This window comes from Hermetia illucens, chromosome 4, assembly GCF_905115235.1.
Source record: "Hermetia illucens chromosome 4, iHerIll2.2.curated.20191125, whole genome shotgun sequence".
In the NCBI taxonomy this organism is placed as follows: Eukaryota; Metazoa; Arthropoda; class Insecta; order Diptera; family Stratiomyidae; genus Hermetia; species Hermetia illucens.
In genome coordinates this window covers 161024877-161046197 of record NC_051852.1, presented here as the reverse complement: position 1 = coordinate 161046197, position 21321 = coordinate 161024877, and the positions used below count along the sequence as shown (strand labels likewise).

The 21321-nt window shown below is 45.3% G+C and overlaps 1 protein-coding gene across 8 annotated transcripts in view; it reads left to right on the top strand.

The window, feature by feature from the left end:
• Positions 1-20742, top strand: part of LOC119655883 (orexin receptor type 1-like) — a 389262-nt gene extending 368520 nt beyond the window's left edge. For all 8 annotated transcript variants that reach the window (XM_038062022.1, XM_038062028.1, XM_038062027.1 and 5 more), the window contains one exon: positions 19705-20742. In XM_038062022.1, coding sequence (XP_037917950.1) covers positions 19705-19797 — 93 coding nt within the window. In that variant the 3' untranslated portion in view covers positions 19798-20742. The remainder of the gene's footprint in view (positions 1-19704) is intronic.
• The last annotated feature ends 579 nt before the right edge of the window (positions 20743-21321 follow it).

Genomic DNA, 21321 nt, shown 5'->3' with positions numbered 1-21321 from the left:
ATGTATGGTATATTGGTAGATCGTTCACCAGGAGCAGACTCGAAGGAGCTATGGATGCTGCCGAGGACTTACCTCCAAGACGGTTGGGTTTCCGAACAAGCAAACCCGCGATGCATGCTGTCATCGAGGTTCATCGAGCTTAACTACTGGATCGCCGATCTCGATGAGTAATGCTCCTCATGGTGTTATGGATGCTGGTGAATTATATAAGAGACCGCTCCCTGCTCTACGAAACGATAGGGAGCGATAGAAGTCACCTCGGAGGTAGCTGAGTGACCCTCCTATGACCAAAACCTTGGTAAACTTCTTACGATAGTCTGCCAAGTTTCAACATGCCAGAAGAATCTCTCCTGACCTATTAAGCAGATGATGTAGCGGCATTCGTTGCCGGAAGCTCAGTTGAACAGGTGCCAAAATGACTTGGCATATTGATGTGACGGGTAAACGGTTTGGTCACTGCTCATAGTTTCTGTTTTACACTGAAAAAAAAACCAGGTAATTGGCTTGACTAAAAAACAGAGGAATCCCAAATCTGTGCCCTACGTGAATCGACGAGTTGATGGCAGGGTCAAAATTGTTGGAGTGCCTAACAGTGGACGACACTGGACAACTGGAGTTTCGGCTTTAATGTAGTTAACGGCAAACGTTGGAGGTCCAAAATTTTGCAGGAGACATCTTCTAAAGAGTGCAACGTAGTTCCTCCTCGTCTAGGGCGCTAAGATATGGGTTAATGTCCTTAGCAAAGAGGTGTATTGTTTCAGAACCGGCTGCCATGATGATCGCATGAGTGATTCCCCCTACTAAGAAAGTTAAAACCATGTTCAAGAGCAATGGAAGAGTTTCAAAGGTGGTGGAGGCACGTAAAGAATCACAGCCCACACTAGCTGAGTGACCCTTTTGGTAAAATGAGGAGGATAAGCTGACAATTCAGAGCTAAATCAGAAACCCGGTAAGATCGATTCCTTAGGCAGCTTCTAAGCAGACATACAGGTTTTCAGTCTTACCTATACAAGTTTGGGAAGGCACGACGCCCCGCCTGCGTATTCTGAAGTAGGGTTGCGAACGAACTCGTTAAGACGGTTTTTTGTGGAAGATGAGTTGGGATTCGCCAAAATCTGCAAATACAAAGAAGCTAAGCTCTATCCAGATAACATTGTCAGAGGGATGCTGAAGAGCGCTGACGGATGGAGACATGTTGCGCGTTACTTTCGAATTCTTCTTGTTATGAAAAAGATGGAATTCGATCTGTGGACGAACGGATGCCAGGGGCTTTTTGAACTAGTAATTCTCTTCCTCGTCCTTCATCTTGTTGATGAAGGGAATTTACTGACTTGAAGACTCCCTAAGGCGAGAGGCAAAGGGCTAGCCTGAAGTAATCTGTCAAACTACGCTAGTTGGGGTGGTGTTTAGTTGGTAGTTCGACAACGCACCATTGCGAGGGTACAGTACTCTTTGCCTTTTGATGCCTCATCTTGCAATAGCCCAGAAAACGAATTCACACGGCATTCACATAGTCAGTTGCTACGCTGCGTCAAGCCTCGCGCTAGATGAATTCGTATTGATGGTGGAACCCAATAATAATAATTGGCGATTTTAACGCTTAAGCCGAAGATCGGTGTAGTCGCGAAACAAATGCAAGTGAACGTCGGTTTGGCTAATACAGGCGACGTCAATTCTTTTCGGAAACGGAGTATGGGGTAGGTAATAGATCTTACATTTGTTAGCGACACATTATCCAAGGATCTCCAATGACAGTTGACCAAGGAATATACGCATAGCGACCATCAGATTATCATCTTCAAGGTGGGGCGTAAGACAGGAGGAAAGTATATCAAGAAACTGCAGTAGCTAGTTGTACATCCAAGAAACTTGATAAACAAATGTTCGCAGAAATACTTCTGCAGCGAGCGATGCCGATGGGACACTCAGGAGGAAAGTTGATTCATTCAAAAAGATTCAGAGAGCTGCCATGCCACGTCGCACTGTACGTAAGAAACGAATGCCCAACTTCTGGCGAAATGCTGAAATCGAAAACTTTGCCAAGTTTGCCTTAAAGCCAGGGGAGAGTCAACGTAGCAGGAACCGACCTGAGTCTGAAAAATTGCACAGCTGATATAAAAAGTCCAGGGAGGCATTCCAAGCAATCATTTCTAGAAGTAACACTGACCTCCGACTCACGGGAGATTGAATACAAGGCAGTCATGGCATCAATAAAAGGTAAACGCTCAGTACCGATCACCAACCCTGATTTGCTGAGGGTTATTCTTTAATACTCTCTTCCCACAAGTTTTAAATGAATCGAACCTACCCACTGTCTAGATAGACCTCGTTGAAATTCCCGAAGAAACTATTGAAGAAGTCCTGAAAACCGCGAAGAAAATTGCCACAAATAAAGCTCCAGACTTAGACAGCATTCCGAATAAAGCTCTGGTAGTGGCCGTCGAAACAGTTCCAAGGTGGTTCGCTTAAACATTTAGGACGTGCCTCGCAGAAGGAATTTTCCCAGAAAAGTGGAGGAAACAGAATCCTGAAGCCAAATAAACCTTTGGGTGATCCTTCGTCTTATATTCCTATATGCCTATTAAACGGCGCCCTCAGGCTTTTCGAACGGTTTATTTTCAATAGGCTTGTACCGATCACAGAAAGGGAGGGTGGCCTCTCAGATAGGCAGTTCGGATTCAAGACAAGATAAGATCTACTGTCAATGCGATCAGTACGGTGGCGAAAATTACTGACGAAACAGTAGAAGCCAATAAATCTTGCGAGATGGTTACTCTCGACCTGAAGAAGAAGAATGCCTTCAATACTACAAAATGGAGCAAAATAACTACGGGTTTAGTCAAATTGGGTGCTCCCAAATGTCTGGTACGCATAGTCGTAGAATTTCTCGGGGAGAGCCTATGATGTTACGATTCGGACGATGGACCTAAGACATAGAGAACAACCTGTGGGGTTCCACAAGAATCAGTCCCCAGACCTCTCCTATAGATAATAATGTATGATGGAATTTTAAAGTTCCAACTGCCCAAAGGAGTGACAATCATTTGCTTCGCAGATAACATCGGAGTGACAAAGGTGACACAAGATATTGAGGCGATCAAGGTCCTCATAAACGAGGCAATTTTTGAAGTAAGATCTTGGCTAAAAGACGCTGGTCTATCGCTCGCAGATGATAAAGCCGAAGTAGTTTTGATCACTAAGCGAAGGAAGCAAACGTCGATAAAGGTCAGAATTGACGAACACATCATACATTCGCAGCCAAAGCTTAAATACCTAGGAGTCATGATTGACCAAAAACTAAAATTCCAGCCCCATCTTGAGAATTTAGCAACAAAGTCCAAATGTAGGTGGCTCTAGGCAAAGCCGTCTGCTCCTTATCTCGAGAGTTGTCAGCTCCATCTTGCTTTATGCAGCTCCAGTCTGGGTATCGTCATTGAAGCTAGAAGCGAATAGGAAAAAAATTGCGGTCCCATACCGATTAAGTGCATTGCGAACGTCGCGCGCTTACCGTACAACATCAGACGAATCAGCATGTGTGATAGAAGGCATGGTCCCCATTGACATCTTGGAGGACGAGAGGGATGGGATATGGAAGGAACCGTGCATACCTTTATCGCTTCGGGCGTGACGACTCCCCACGTTGCCCGACATGTGCTTCCCCTTGGACAACACCTCGTCGTGGTGGGGGTGCCTGTGGTAGTTTGCTACTACTCTAAGGGTGTCCAAAAACACATGAAGATGGAAACAAAAGATTGTTACTCTCCAAGTGGTAAGAAGTCGCAGATTTCGAATCCACCCGCGACTTTGAGAAATCAGTCATCAGCTGAGAAATTCGTGTTTCTCCACGGAAAAATCTGTGGAAGACAGGCTCTCCAATTCTGTGAAAACCTACACCCGACACGATCAACCAGGGAGGATAATGAAAGAAACTGGAAACCTGACACTTTTAGAGGGGTTTGAAGAGGCTTGTCCTATTTCCCGCAGCCAACGTGGTAAAACGATTCCATGGTGGAACCGAGAAATACAAAGACTTAGGAAATTAACCAGACGACTTCTACACCGTGCTTACAAAAGCAATAAAGATGAAGACTGGCTAACTCATAGCGTGAATATAAGAGGCTTGTAAAACGCTTTTGACTGTGCGCCCATCCCAAAGCTCTGTGATGCTGCCAGAGAGCAATGTGTTGACGAAGCTCTTTTAAAGTGGATCTACGCTATGCTAACGCAGATTTCTATGTGCTGAAGTGGGCTACCTAACAACGGGAACGACGAAAGGCTGCCCTCAAGGAGGTGTGCTATCGCCACTTCTGTGGAGTATGCTGATCATCCGCTACTATGCCAACTGCCAAATCTGCTAATACACGTTCAAGCTCAACCGGATGACGTGGATGTGCTGGCTGTTGGTTGAGATCTCGGAATGGTGTGCAGAAATACATAACGCGCCGTTGATTTGATTGGCAGTTGGTGTCTCAAGCATGAACTATCAGAAAATGCAAATAAAATCACAATGGTATTATACTGATATACTGACCTCTTCTCCACCGATGGCTCAAAAACAGAAAATAGTTCTGAGTACATCTCTCGAATAAAAACCAGAACTGGGCTTTTCCCTTGGGACAATACACTACGATCTTTCAGGCTGAAGTATATGTGACCCTAAGGGCGGCAACCTGGATGATTGACGACCAGTTGAAGGGCAGGCGCAGCACAATCTGTAGCGAGAGTCAAGCTGCATTGAGGACGTTGAGTAGTACTTTGATCACTTCAAAAATCGGTCAGGAATGTAAAAATCAATTGAACTCTGTTTCTAGAATCAATTCAGTGGAATTAATCTGGCTACCTGGTGATTGTGGTGTAGAGGGAAATGAAATCTCGGACCGGAACCAGCAATTAGGGTGTCAGTAGCATTGGCTGATGCTGCTATCAAAAACTGGGAACAAGCTTCCCATAATGACAGGTGGCGAAGCCTTAATACTGCTAGACACACCGAACTTTTCCTGCCAGAACGAAACAAACATAATGTCGAAAAGCAGGAAGACTTGCAGATCTATTGTGGACATTCTGACTGGCCATAATTCACAAGTTGGGCATATGTTCAGAATAGGAATTATCCAAGATGATAGTGTCCATCCTATAATGAGGAATCCACGGAACATTTTCCATGTGACTGCCCCGCCTATGGATACATGAGACATCAGATTTTTGGTGCTGATGTGCTCCAACTGCAGCGGGTAGCATCACATCCAAAAACAATTCTGCGATACATAAACGAATCCCGGATTTTCCGTTTGATGGGGGACTTGAGTAAAATGGACCGCGAAGGTCTGAGTGCTCAGAGGTTTTGCTTCTCCCCCGCCTCAAGCACACACAGCCGGCATGCGAGAGAATTCCGGTGGACGTGGAGCATGTTGTCTTTAACTGCCCGAGATTCGCTGCAATCAGAGCTTTAGGCCGAAATTGAAGCCGAGGCGCGGTTATCACCCGAGAATATCATGTACCACATGCTAGCTTCTAAATCAGCTTGGAGGGCGATGGAAAAATGAATGGAGGCGATCCACAACCTGCTGAGAAAGGGCGAGCATCGGAGGATAGAAGCAAATAACGACACTAGCCGCTCCTGCCCTGCGACATAATACCGAAACGGCAGCCCCCCGGGGTAAGCGAGGACGAAGGAGGTGGACAGGCGGACAGACAGACATAACAAGGTTTTGTCTTACGCAAAACCTTAATAATAGGATGCAATGCTTGCTACTGGGGAACAAGTATCTGAACATTTTTTCTATTTTATCTTTTCTCTTTGCAAAAGATGAAATGGGAAAATTGGTATCAAAGACAACATCAATAGGTTGATTATTTGTGAGGTCCCACAAATATATTGACCACCATATTATCCGCCAATGTACTCATTTGCTATTTTCCTTCAAAAATCAATGAGGCGCTTCACTTCTGTATAGAAATCTATATTATTAGCAAATAAAGTAGAAATTTTGAGAGCTTTTAATCTAATTACTTCATCACAAAGATCAAACAACTCAATGAGACCAATAATTTCGATTCAGTCATATCTGATAAAATTGCCCTTAGAGATAAAAATTCAACTTGCGGTTGGGTCTTTTCAATTTCTTATAAGAAGTTTCTTTGATGTGTAGACTTCAGACTTCATCAGCAAATTGAAGCGTAAATAACCAAAAGAATGCAGAGCTCCTTCTATCATTTAAGCAAATGAGGAAGCTTCCTGGAAAAATGATAAAAGCGTAATCACGATTCAATGTCCCCCTGAATATTCATTATGTCCTATAAAAATATAATCTAGAAATATTCAGATAATTTGATATTGATTTTCAAAGGAAGTCTCCATTTCGATTTGCTTCTCATTCCAACTATTGCCCACAGAGCCATCGAATGGTTGCAATCTATTATCCCCTCAAGCATGCGATGAACTTTTTCCGCCCAATAAGTTCGACTCTAAATCTTCACAAAGGAACTTCGAACCAACTTCACGTAAGGAATAGGAAAAGTAATGAAAAGTCTCTTTATGTACAATAGTAGATATAATAAGAGCTTCCTCCGCATGCAAACCACGTTATTACGTGAAACGGAATAAGGACTTCTGTTGTGGTTTCCAGAATATATTGCCCTCGGAACAAGTGAAAAGTTTCTTTCTAAAAAATGGAGCAGAAGATTCATTCCAACGTAGATTTAAAGCCATACCCCCAGGGACTTTAGATTTACTTTAAGAAAATTTGGTAACCGCCATAGCAAAGTATCATGGAAATATGCAGGCGAAGAAGTTCCTTAATCAGGAAAAAATGCAGAACACTAGCTGCTCCAATCAAGCTGCCACTGGAATATATAGCATTGGGGTGAAAACCTATCGTTATCAACAACAATTTGAACCTATTTACGAGTGCATATATGGCTTGGATCTGAATCTGCACTCGAAAAAATTTAAGGCTTCTCCATGCTTCGGCATTTCAGGATTTCCACTGGCAGCATTTCCACTGGAGATTTCACTGGAAGTCATGGCCCAGGTGCTCAGCTTTAAAAATACATTTGATGTTGACTAATCCTCGGAAACCCTTGTTTGGTTGCTGGACGTCTGCTTGATTCGCTGCTTTGAGAAGAAATTTCCCAGCGACTTGCGCATATGACACTCCTGGGTTGGTCAAACTATGTGACAGTTGAGTCACTGTTTGCTTGACTGAAGATTTCTCAGTTGCCTTCTGGGTTTTGGCAACTTCCCGTCTGGCAACCATCTCTTTATAAGCTAGTCACCCACGGCAGCTTTCATCGTGCCCAGTTTGGCCGCAGTTGCAGCAGTGCAGAACTCACGTCGATGGTCTTGAGCATTCTCCCCACGGATAGCTCTTTGCGCATTTGACGCAGCTGTGCACTATCGAACAATTTTGGTCCATATGCCCGAAGTTTTGGCAATTGTAACACTGTACTTCCTCCATTCATTTGACCTTTTCGAAGGTAATCTTTTGAAGAAGGATGCACTTGACCCTGAAAACTTCACTTAGTTCTTTGGAAGGCTCAAAGTTGGCTATAAAAAGACCAGATTGAGATTTTATAGGGGGCGAAGGAATCTCTCTGCGGGGAGCCTTATCTTGTTTAGTCACCAAATTTGCAACCGAGCGAACTTCCAGAAGTGGGTACTCTGAAGTGAATTTCTTCAGGATCAGTTTCCCTGTGGAGACTGTGGATTATTATGGACTGAATTCTAAAGGATAAAGGGGTTCTTGTGGTAGCACTAAATCCTCGCTCTTTAATGAGCAAAAATAAAAGTTCTATCACCCCTCGTGTGATCGCCTTTAGGTATTACACTTGCCCTTTATTGACTTCAGTAGCTGCAGGACATTAATGTTATACGCCGTAAAGGAAGGAATTTTCTCCTTTTTGGGCTTTAAGGAACTAACCGAAGAGGCACTGACACCTGACACTTAGGGGGTACTTACACTGTTAGCACCATCTGTTGCTTTTTGGGCTTTTTCCGCCGAAAGATGAAGTTGGCAGAGTTTTCTTATTGCTCCTCGTCGACGACCTCACATCTTTTCTGCTATGGGTCCCTGCTTTTACTCACTTGCGGGCTCCCCCCGCATTGGACAGGATGGGGAAGTCGCTGCTTGACATGGCCCGCGCAGTGGAGGATAGTCAGGTAGTATTTCTGTTGGCTTGGTCATGGCAGCAGCATGCTGTTCCACGTTCAATGCTGGAAATATAATACTATAGCCTGCATAGATTCCAGGGATTTCACTGTGTCCTTAAGTTTGCTGATTGTTTTCGCTAGCACCTCGATTTGAGTAAGCTGATTCTCATTTCTCCGTAGCACATCATCATACTTAGCTCGCATTTCGTCGAGGTCGCTGGCCTCTGTAGGCATTTGCTGTTTTTCGAAGTCAATGTCATCGGATAACATGGATAACTCCGGCCGCACGTCACCCTCGGAAAAATCATTAATACGTTGGGCATCGTTGTTGGTTTTACGGCGCTTAAGGCCACTTTTCTCCGTACTCATACCCTGGAATTGCCATAATCTATTTTTAAAAGGCGTTTTCTTTGTTTATTAAAGAAAAGGAAACTTGATTTGGAAATTTGCCGGCACAGAGTGCCTAAAGCTTTATTGACGAGTCACAACATCAAGCAACAGACTAGCGGCAATACAAATCTCTATTGCTAGAAGGTGGCACTTCATAGCAGCGCTAGGCAGCAAAGTTCTTGTCGCCAACAATAGGTACTAGCCTGGATCCTCAGCAAATCCAAGAGATAAGGGTCATGGTATAAGAAGGAGTTTATTAGAAAATAGTAATAGAGTAGTTTACCCCGGTGAGGCTTTATTTTTTTGTATTGAGTCTAGGCATGTGAGTAAAATCTTTATGCCCTGGCAATATTTGAAAACCAAGAATCCCGGCCCTCATCTCTCCGAAATGCTAGCATTCCGGTTAGCTCCGGCACGTGCCGTCCGGGTCCACATATTATCTCGCGCATCGATGTTCACGACTGGCAAACCTGTTAGGGGAGTTTGGTTAGTTGACAGCCTTGGTGACCACATTGGTGCCAAGGTGATCCAACGACTGCTGTCATCGCTACATCTACCAGTATATTTGCAGCACCTTGCATTTGGGTAAATGAATTTAAACGCTCAATATTGGAAGTAACTACCAAAAGATTGAAATAATACACGACATGGTTTTATGTGATTGGCGAACATGATATTAATCCAGGTTTTGACGACGATTTTGATAAATGGCTTAACTTCTCCATCAGTCTTAGTTATCCCTAAATCTGACTCATAGATCCGAAAGCTGACTGAACGATGTCATATTAAATTCCGAGCTTCCCGAAGGGTACTCCACTTTCAACTGTGAATGCGTTGGGGTCCTAATTGCAATGAAAGATATTCTCCCCGTCGAACCTGTGTTCTCCTCCTCTGGCTTTCCCTTTCACTATGTTGGTCTTGGTGTCTCCCCGCCCAACTTCCTTCCGTTCATTTTATATTTGATATGACACTTTGTCTGAACTCCTTACTGTTAGATTCCCTTCCCTCCCTTTCTTTTTTGCAGAGATTTTAACCTACCCATGCTCCACTGACTTAATCATCCTAGCCTTTCAATTACTTATAACAACCTCTCCCATTCTTCCCTTCTGCTTTTTTCCTTTATGAACACTTGCTCTGCCCTGAATTTCAATATCACCAACTCCTCGAGCGCCAACTCTCTTTATTTCCTTGCACATCACCGTATGTCAAAACTGCTACCTTCTCTGTACCTACTTCTCTTCCATGTTTTCTCCCTCGACCACTCCACCCTCTACACCTCTTCTAACTGCAGATTACTCCGAATCTCTGGCCACTGCTCTCCTTACGTCTTCCTTGGTTGAGTTCCTCACTGGTAATCTTGACCCCAATGTTTGACCTGACCCGAATGGGGTTCCTAACCTCTTCCTTCTCAACTGTAGAAAACACATTTCCCTCCCCCTGTGTATAATCTACAACAAAAGTCTAGAAGAATGCTATATTCCCCATATTTAGAAAGAAGCTCTTATCATCCCTATCCTCAAACGTCCCTCATCCGAAAGAACACTACTCGCTACCTGATAAACATAGAGGTCAACTACTTTATCGACAAGGAACTAAAGTACGAGAGCGACAAAGGCACAAATTACTACCGTATCTTAGCTGGAGTCCCTCAAGGGTCGGCATTTGGTCCACTCTTGTAGAATATCATGTATAATTTAGTCGCCTGTAAAAGGAGGAAAGGGCATCATCAATGAAAGGCTGATCGACGCATAAGCTGATTCCTATCATGTGGGTGAATCGTCGCCACGGGGCCTGTTGTGTTATTCTATTGCAGTCCCTTCGCGGCGTTGAGGACGAACAGTTCGTGCGTGCATCTTCTGATGGAGTTCATGCTTCAGTGGGAAGGCAAATCACAGGAGCTAGTGTCATTCATGCAAACGAGCTCCTTATAGCCGAAAGGACAAGGCGCGCGAACAACCATACAAGAATGACAACAGCAGCGTGAAGTAATATTTAACGACAATTCCGTGGGGTTAGCGGTTGAAGGATACATGGATATGATTTAGTACATAATCGCCGATTTACCTCAGGCATATCAGCGGTATCTGCTGATGTCTTTGAAAAATTCCGCATCGTGGCTTGGCCAAAAAAAACCCTCTATCTGCCCCCTGAGGTTTGGCCTGATGGGATGTCTGACAACTCCTCCCAGGTTTGTCTGTCCACCTGCGTATCTGTTTGTCTGTCTGTCTGCCACACGCATTTTTCTCAGAAACCGTTCTACCGATTGAAGGGGTGTGGATGGGAAGATGGGAAATGTGAACGCCAACGCATGCAGTGAGTTACATCGTTCTATGTGGAACTTACGTCCCCATATATTCAAAAGAGGGGTGTAAAAAATGCTTCCACCGAAAATAGTGATGTGGAGTATCAAATGAAAGGCATCGATTAGTACTTACCAAATCAGGTCTCACTTTTGAAGCCGATTGCGAAACGGAGGATTCATAACAGGGTCACTTAAATTAAGGAGCCATTGTTAGAAACTACCTACCAGAAAAATCTGAAAAAAAATCATGATCGTGTCTCTATATGACATCTGGGCTCCGATATATCCTCCATACCAGTACCTGCTAAAATAAAGTCAATAAAAGTATATTAATATGTACAAATATAAAATTTACTGCAAACCCCTATTACGTTCATCCTATACCCGTTAAATTTTGCACTAATATAGGCTTAATTTGCAGCAGTATAAATGAAATCATCGTGTACCCGAATATTATTACAGGAAAGACCAACAAAACTTTTCATATTATATTCTGATTTCGTCCTCCACTGGGAGCGTACGTATCAGTCGCCGCTCCGAGGAGCCCAATTCGCCCTGTGGTGCGCCGTTTTGATGCCACAAACTCCTAAGACCATGGCTGCTGTTATAAGAGCAGGGAGAGAGAGTCCAACCGGTTCATCTTCACAACCAGCCCGTAGCATTCACAAAGGAAAGCAACTATTTCCCCAAAGACTCTGACTCTAGCTAGTGGCTGAAGGTTTCCCCATCTTCTCCGCAGCTTCGGCAATGCGAATTGTAGGGTATACTGAGCCTGGCGACATGTTCCCCTATGGGCCCTGGAGTCCGCCGTAATCTTGTATGCATTTGCACACGTCTGGCACAGGGGCTCTCGTGATCGGGTTTGCCATTGCCAAATGCCGCTTGACTTGGCACAGGTGGTGAGCCTTCGCCATCTGTGGTCCACGGCTGCTAAGTACTGCGAGTAAATTCCGCCCTTGACAGTCGTCAGCACGACATCGACTATACCCGCTGAAAGACTGCCAAGGGCAGAGCCCCACCTGGCCAATCCAACAGCCCGCTCATTCCCCTCTACGTTCCTTTGACCAGGAACCCAGAGGAGGGTGACCTTGAGCGTGGCGTCCAAACTGTACAGCCCATTTCTGCACTGCTCTCCCAGCCTGGAGAATGTCATTGCTGGGTACAAGACCTTAATGGCCACTTGGTTGTCGGTAGAATGGCTACGTTACGATTAGGGCTCGCATCATGCCCGAGTTGCCGACAGGCTCTCAATGTCGCCAGTACTTCCGCTTGAAATACTCATACATCTGCGAAATCTGGGAGACCATATGACTTGGATACACTGTGTGCATTCGAGAAAACCATCGCACCGACTCCACAGACCATCTTTGATCCGTCAGTGAAGAATACTGTGTCATAACCTCGCAACACGCCGCCTGTCTTCCACTCTGCCCTGTTTGAAAAGTCCATAGCAAAGTTTCTCGTGAAGTTCAGCTTGCATGTGGCATAGTCCGTGGGGAATGCCCAAATTTCGCGAGGTACTTCGCCTAAGATGTTACTATGGCCCTAGGACTTTGCTGTCTAACATCCTGACTCACGTGGTCTGACGGCACTATACACTACAACTTATTTAATGTGGAGGTCTAGAAGGAGAAGATGCGGGAGTACATTGAGATCCATGATATCACTTATAATAGACGGAAACATCCCTGACAACAATATCGCCGTGCCAATATCACCATCACCACGCTGCTGTCCAATATTCGCAAAATTTCGTCCATCAGTATTAACCAAAGCACCGGAGATATGACACTACCCGGGAGCGTGCCTCTGTTCCCAGCTCTGGTCAAGTGGTTGCATCCCAGATCCGGCTGGATTATTTTCGTACTGCAGTGACCGCTCAACTGTGTCAATTACCTCGAAGAGAGCGGTTTCTGTGGACTTACCTTTGAGGTAGGCATGATGGGACTTCTTTCCGCCCTTAGGTGGATGTCCAAGATGCGTTCAAGGGTATTCAACACGAAGAGGTTAATAGGACGAAAATCCTTCGCGGACTTATGACCGCGCCTGCCCGGTTTTGGTATGAAAACCACTCGTGAGCGTCTCTAAGACTGTGGTACGTATCCTAAAGAGATACAGCTCCGGTATATCACGACAAGCCAAGGCACAACCCTTTCCTGCTGCTTTTGTAGCATGACCAGCATTACGCTATCTGGTTCCGGAGATTTCTACGAAGAGAAGCTGTTTATAGTCCAGCCAATCTTAGCCTAGGTAATTACCTATTTTATAATCTCGCACGGCTGGGGTGGCAGCAAATCCTCCAAACAAGGCTCTAACTCACAGTCTTCATCGCTGACGGGAAAGTGCGTCTGAACCAGCAGCTCCAAGGTTTCACCATAAAATTCCATCCAGGAGCCTTCCGACTTTTCAAGAAAGAATGGGACCCTATGTTCGTTAGACAGAATCTTACTGAGCCTCGCGGATTCGCTGGTGTTTTCGATGTTATAACAATAGTCCAATCAAAACCACCTCTTGGCGATCTTGATGACTGACTTATACTTCTTCAGGCAGTCCTTGTATGGCTGCTAATATTAATCCTTGTAGCAGATGTTGAAGATCTTCATTTCACCACGGTGGCAGTGTCTTCTTCCTGTATTCAGCAGGGCATGAGACTTTAAAGGCGGTATCGAATGCTTTTTCCAGAGCCCCGACCTTTGACTCCAGCTCGTGTGTCGTGCCAATCTTGCCAATTTACACACCGGAGGGTTTTTTCTTTATTATTCGAGCAAATTTTCTTCACTCGATTCTTCCGGGGTCTTTCAAGGAAGGAACCACTAAAAAGTATCCAACTAGCATCTGAGAAGGATCTTTGGTCAGACAATCCTCAGTTTTCCACCCTAAGAACCCCATTGTCAGTTAGAAAGGTGATATAAATGACCTCCTCCCAACCGTCACAGTTCTCCCAGCTGGGGAAACGGAAAGTTGGTGTACTGCCCCTGTTACACACCGATAGATCTGTATTAATAATAAAATCAAAGAATGACTCACCTCTCTCATTGATTTCCAAGCTGCCTCAAAGCGTATGCTTTGTGTTGGCGTCGCAGCCTATCAACAGGTTAGCCTTCCTTGTTGCTATGGTGCTCATCAAATGTTATAGTTCTTTTGACGGAGCTGATCGGTCTTAAGCCATGTAAGCCGAGGAAATATACACGTTCTCTGCCTCGCCTGCTCCAGTTTGACCGCAACTAGTTTACTGGAACTCCGGTCCGGATACAGAGAAGCGCGCAGATTCTTCCTCCCGAGGATACATGCTGATTAGATCTGCCCTAATCAGCGTCTCCTGTGCTGTCGAATAAATTATAATATTTACTTTGGAGCCCTTTGATGGTTCGGTCGCCTCCGACCCAAGGCTCTTGTATTAGTGCGATGTCAATGTCTTCCTCTACGATGTAGACAAGAAGATTTTCCGAAGCGCACTTCGAGCACTGCAGATTTATCTTCGTTACTCTCAGCAAGATCAGCTTACGTGGCATTTCGTCAGTCCCCGTTAGACCGTTGATCCTCATCTCCTCCAACAGCTCGTTGGCGGCGTCAAATGGATTCAAATCGTCGTCCGGTTTTGCCGAGCAGAACACTTTCACCTTTGGGTTCCTGACTCCAAACCACACTTTATAGTCTACCTTTTTCAGTGCCTCCAAGCAGTCTCCATTTGTAATGAGCAGAGAAAGTTGGCTATTTATCTGGGGTTCCTCCTCCTTGATAACTACCCAGTCGTCCATGGGAATCCTGGGGTTTCGAAGGCACAGGGATTGGACGAGCTTGTCCTTATTCATGCAGAGCTTTGGCAACCAGATGCGAGCGACCGGTCTCCTGGGAATCTCGTCGTAGAGGATGACTTTGAACTTTACGCCTTCCTAGGCTCCGCTGATTTTAGCGACGCACAAACCACGAAAGTCCCTGGAGAATTGGTCCTTGGACCACCTGAGAGGAATCAAAGCAGAAGCTGGATCCTCTGTGTTCGCCTTTGGCGTCTAGAAGATGATTAATGACCATATCCGACGGCCTGACCTCAAAACTGGTCCATACTTCCGGCGCTAGTTTTCCGATAGCAGAATTGTCATCCGCCAGCCCCATGCGTAAGTGGCTCCTGGCCACGTCGCTGAAGGATTTCGCAGTTCGTTGCTCGTCAGCTGGCTGTTGCTGCTTACTTTTCTCCAGAGATTGCTTTGCGTCCGAGTTCTTGCCCACTCTACTCGGCTTGTGTTTTTGTTCGATCTCATCTTGAGATCGATTGCGTTCGAGATCGGTGGATTTCGCCTTCTGCTCGTCTGCCAGACGTTTGCTTTTATATTCCTCAACAATCGCCTGGTATTTAGCGAGGTCCTTTTCATCCCGCTCGTCGACAGTACCGGCCTTCTTATTCTTTGTAATTTTGTTAAGAATATGCATGGCCTTCTGGTACAGACTCTTGAGTAGAACACCAATTGACCTTCGTTTCTTAGTGGGTTGCCGTTGACCGACGTTCTTGTCGGTCTTTACTTTTGAGGGATCCATCGATGTCGGGGGTTAAGGGTTAGGAGTACTATGTCTGGTACTTGCTGTACCCAGCTTGAGCACAGTGGATTCCAGGCTAGAAAACACTAGTCCGTCGGCCGCCTCACTCCGGGAAGTCTTTGCGGTTGGTTTCAGCACAGTGGTGCTACGGCTGGCAACGAGTTTGTTGCTCTCGACGGCTACTGTCTCCTGGCTGGACGCTCGTCTTCTGATAATGCGCCTGAAATCACCACCTCTTTTTCTATCGTCGGTTTGTTTATTTTTTAAATAATTGAGTCCATGTTTTGGCCCCACGAGTAGTCCGGCAAGAGTGTCTACCGTGGCTAACTCAGCCACCAGGGTCAGGGTCTTATACAGTGCAAGGATCTCGATGAAGTGACATCAAAAGGCGAAATTTGCACTGCCTTGATGGAACAGTTCAAGTTAGAGGAACTTGCCGAATAGTCCATTGTGAGTTTGCGGAAAGCCTATGGCAATACTCAGACGGCCACATTGCGATTGCCAGTGGACGCCGCGCAGAAGTTATAGGCGGCCGGGAAGATTCGAATCGGATGGGTTGTTTGCCGTCTGAGAGAGCAGATATCTCTAAAAAGGTGCTTCAAGTGCCTCGCGTTTGGTCATTTCGCGAAGGCATGCACCAGCGGCATTGATCGGTCCGATCGATGCAGAAGGTGTGGGGAGAAAGGCCATATTGCCAAAGCGTGCAATAGGGACCCCAAATGCTTATTATGCGAAGGAAGTGAGGGACGGGATTACCGGCATATTACCGGAAGTGGTAAATGCCCGGGATTTAGGAAGGCGCTGACTTCAATAAAAAAATGAGGTTTATTCAAATAAACCTCAATCATTGTAGGGTCGCTCAAGATTTACTCGAGCAGACCATCTACGAATCCGAGGTGGAAATTGCCATCATTAGCGAACCCTATAGAAACCGTCACGGTGGCGTGTGGGTTATAGATTCATCTGGTGGAGCGGCGATATGGGCATGCGGTCGAAAAACCATCCAATGTACTGGGAATCAGACATACAGCGGCTTTGTGTGGACGAAGATAAACGGGGTATATGTGTACAGCTGTTACGCCCCACCAAGCCGAGGAAATGCTTGACAGCCTTGTTCTCGACGCAAGGGGTCGTAGTCCAAGGGTGATTGCTGGTGGCTTCAATGCTTGGGCCCGTGAGTGGGGTAGCAGAGAGACAAATGCAAGGGGCCGCAGTCTATTAGACACTTTCGCACAGTTAGATGTCGTTCTGGCCAACGAAGGATGTGTAAACACCTTTCAGAAAGGGGGGTCTACCTCAATCGTAGACCTAACTTTTGTCAGCTCTGCACTGGCACGTAATATGTTTTGGTGTGTCAGCAACCACAGCGATCACCAGGCAATCTTCTTTGGGCTATGGGTGCAGACACTGGGTATTAGATCATCATGCCCGAAACCGAGAAAGATGTCAGACTGGTCCGCTAAAGCTATGGATGAGCAGACCTTCATGGAGGTGTGGTTAGACCAGCCTAATAAAGCAGGCACCTCTACGGAAAGAGCTGCCCATGTGGTCCAATGCATCGCCGAAGCGTGTGACGCGTCCATGCCGAGGAGGTGCTCATTCTCCCGTAGAAGACCAAACTACTGGTGGAATGCTGAACTCACCAGCCTTCGATCAGCTTGTCACCGAGCCAGAAGAGCGGCTCAAAGAGCGGTGGGCAGAATCGACCAAGGGCAAAAAAGCGCGCCTATGAGGAAGCCCGCAAAACCCTCAAGCTCGCCATCCAACGGAGCAAGAGGTAATGCTTTAAGGAGCTCTGTTTAGAAGCGGACGTAAACCCGTGGGGGAGCGCCTATAGAATCGTGATGGGGCGATTCAGAGGCCGATCATCTCCGCAGAACACGTGTCCTACACTCTTGTTAAAAATTATCCAGGGGTTATTCCCTCAGCAAGACGAGGGCATAGACAGCTTCCAGCGACCTCTGAACGACACGGCAATACCGCCAGTCACCAGTGACGAGCTGCTGGAAATCTGCACTAGGATAGGAGATAATAAAGCTCCGGGTCTGGATGGCGTGCCGAATAAGGCCCTTAAAATTGCCGTGAAATCCAGACCGGACATGTTCGCTGAGTTGTTCGAAGCGTGCATATCCGAGGGGATATTTCCAGCGGCATGGAGGCGACAGAAGTTGGCACTGCTGCCTAAGCCTGGTAAACCTCCAGGTGAACCATCCTCATACCGACCCATATGTCTTTTGGACCTTTTGGACACGGTGGGGAAAATGTTAGAACGGGTAATCTATAATAGATTACTCCCGGTTGTTGAGAGCCAAGGCGGCCTTTCTAATCGGCAGTATGGGTTCCGTAAAGCCAAATCAACCATTGATGCCATCAAAATGGTTACTGGCTTGGCTGAAGATGCAATCCACGGAAGGGGCAGTACTAGCAAATATTGCATAGTGGTGACCCTGGGCGTGAGAAATGCATTCAATTCGGCCAATTGGAATCTAATACGGGAATCTCTGGTGAAGATTGGTGTTCCCGCTTATCTTGCAGCTATTATCAACAGCTATTTACAAGAACGGAGGGTTTGGTATGACACCGATGACGGACCCCAAGAGAACGTTGTCTCCGCGGGTGCCCCACAGGGCTCCGTACTGGGCCCACTGCTGTGGAACATCATGTACAACGATGTACTTAATCTTCCCCTTCCGGAGGAAGCCACGGTGGTGGGCTACGCTGATGATATAGCGCTGGTTGTTGTCGCAAAGCATCTCGAAGATGCTGAGTTATACTCATGCGAAGCGATCAGTGCTGTTAAGGGTTGGCTTGAGAGTTCTGGTCTGACACTTGCGGAGGAAAAAAACGGAAGCGGTCCTAATCACTAAGCACCGTAAAAGAAATTTTGCCCGTATTCAAATTGGGAATCATATCATCACTTCTAAGCCTGCGATCAAATACTTGGGGTGATGATAGATGGGAAGCTTAGCTATAAGGCACACGTGCAGTATGTCTATGACAAAGCATCCACTGCGAGTGTGGCCCTGGTAAGAATAATGCTGAACGTGGGAGGGCCACGACATGCTTCCAGGTTGCTTATAGCTAGGGTAATGAGTTCGATCCTGCAGGCAGGCACTGCAGGTTACATTTAACGCTAACAAACTGAGTTCAGTCTACAGAAGAACAGCCCTAAGAGTGTGCTCGGCATTCAGGACTGTCTCAGATGATGCAGCATTCGTCATTTCTGGAATGATGCCCATTGGCATCTTGGCAGATAAAATGACGAATATATGTATTGCGAAGTCTATCTCTCCTTTATCGCAGACGAAGAACGCCGAAAGGGAGAGATCGCTAAATAGATGGCAAGAGCGTTGGGAATGCTCGGGAAAGGGTCGGTGGACACACAGGATCATCCCTGCCATCAAGGAGTGGTTGGAGAGACGGCACGGTGAGATTCATTATAATCTTGCTCAGTTTCTCACGGGGCATGGAGGATATCGCCAGTACCTGTTCAGGTTTAAACTGGATACCTCACCCGACTGTCCAAACTGCGATGGAGTCGCAGAGGACCCAGAGCATGTATTCTTCCACAGTCCAAGGTTTGTGGAGGAAAGGAAGAACCTAGAGGAGACTCTAGGAGAGGTGCTCGTACCAGAGAATCTGGTGCGAAAAATGCTAACTTGTCAGGAAGACTGGAATGCGATCAACTCCATGGTCGTATCTATCCAGAGACAACTGCGAAAGACAGAGGAGAAGCTAAAATTAGCTGACTCCGCCCTGTGATGTAATACCGTACGGTAGTTCCATGCGGCTTGGAGGGAGTCGGGGGTGGTTTTAGTGGGTAAGATTTCCACCTCCTCAAAAAAAAAGGGTCAGGGTGTTATTTGAAACTGAAGGTACCCAAAGGCTATTAGCACCTTCTCCAGAACAGGAAGGACGATCCCCGGGCCGCTTGCTTCGACTCATCAACCGACAGATCCACTTGTCCCTAACACATGACCAGCAGACAAGCAGATCCTCGTCAGTTGAATGAGCTTACTCCCAGCCCAGCCTTACACACTCTTGGCCCGCGTGAAGACGGTTTCCAGCGGCCACTGCGAGGAGGTCTTGTGAATCCCAAACTGGGGACATACAATACAGTTTTTAAGTCATCTTACAAAGGTTTTTCTTGGAAAAGTTTAGGTTTTTTCTCTTCTCTTGCTTGAATTTTTCTTAACTTGCCTGGTGTATCAATGTATCGAAAATCAGATCTGTAAATATCAGTAGCAATTAATTTGAAAACCGAAATTGAATTTCACATCCTCATTTACATATTGACATTAGTATACCATGCAATATATCTTCCTTGCAGACAGTTCAAACGAATTTCATCGAAAACTGCGGTAATGGCCATTCAACAACAACACCAATGCTAAATCATTCAAAAAATGAAAGATACTCTTGACGTGAAAAATTGCGTGTATCCTGGGCCCGTAGCCTATCCAGAGACTGTCAGCATTCAGCTAACTGTAAATCCATTGTAAATTAAAAAAAAAACTATGAAAAAGGATAGGAAAAACTAGTAAGATACATCTGTATGTATGTACGTTGTGCACATAGTTGTATGTAATTTGCTATATGTTAGGATAGATGTAAGAGAATTTTGATTTCACACTAGCAATGATGAATTTATGGAATCTATTCTGATTTTTGTAAGAGTCAAGTGGAACAAGGAAGAAAAGATACCAACTGAAGATACGTTTTGCTGCTAGATAATATCCGTTGTGGTAATTCCATTGCATATATTCCCCATTATGTATCCACTCCCTTGTACCCCGGAAGCACCAATATACTTACGAGAATGGAGAAAATAGTGTAAAAAAGAGAAAATTTAATCAACCCCCTTTTGCGGGAAGTCCTGTCCACGTCGCGCAATAAAAACTTTATTGTGATATTCTAAGTTTAATGTGATGTAAAGTAATGTGCAATCCTTTTTGTTGAGTTATCAACGAATGGTTTCACATTGTCCGTTCAAATAAAAGCTCAATGCGGTTTCGAATGGAATGAACCCATTTACCTAAGATTGTATATAATGCTACACACGAAAGAGATTTGTACCTAAACTATCTAAAGAACTATCAACTATGTACCAATCCAATTATAGGTAAGAAAATATTATACATATGCAAACAACAAACACATTAAGGACATTTCAATTTTCAATGGAAAATCAGATGATATTATAAAAATTAAGATTCTATACTACGTGTTACCATAGCAGTGGAGTTCACCTGTGACTGTTAAGTGAATTTAAAAAAAAAACTTTTTTGTAATTAATTTTAATAAACACATGTCCACATTTTGAGAATGGAAATAAAGATTGCTAGAAATGTTAAGTCAGAATACTATAGTTGCTGTATTTTTAATTAGATTCCCACTCCCACTCCCAAGGACATTCAAACGTCAGTTTTAGGATTATTTTTATTTTTGCCTTATTTGGTTTTTAATGACAATGCTTTTGTTGCATTATACTGGAGTAGCAGGACAACACAAAGGAAAACGCGGATACCCCAGAAGATGATACTTTTGGGTACTTGGATTCCCATCAAGTTAAAACACTGGCGCTTGATTTGGACACCTTTATTCGGCGACGGCTTCGTACGCTGTGCGAGGATTGGAAACGCAACACGATAGATACGGCAAGGGATCTGAAATAATCCCTTGTATGGATCGGCATGACTTCCCTCGCTCTTAGATGTCGTGGGGATCGCTATCGCGTTTCCACAGTACCCCCTTCCAAGTTACATTGACATTACACTATAAACAAAAAGAAATGATTGAAAATGTTAATGCTAACTTTGCTCGGAAATTACGAATCTTGATTTGTACGTTACTTCATGTTTTAAAGGATGGACAGCGATGCGCAGGAAAGCGCCATGTTGGAGGAGGAGGGCGATACTCCGACAGTGGAGAAGAGCTCCAAACAATA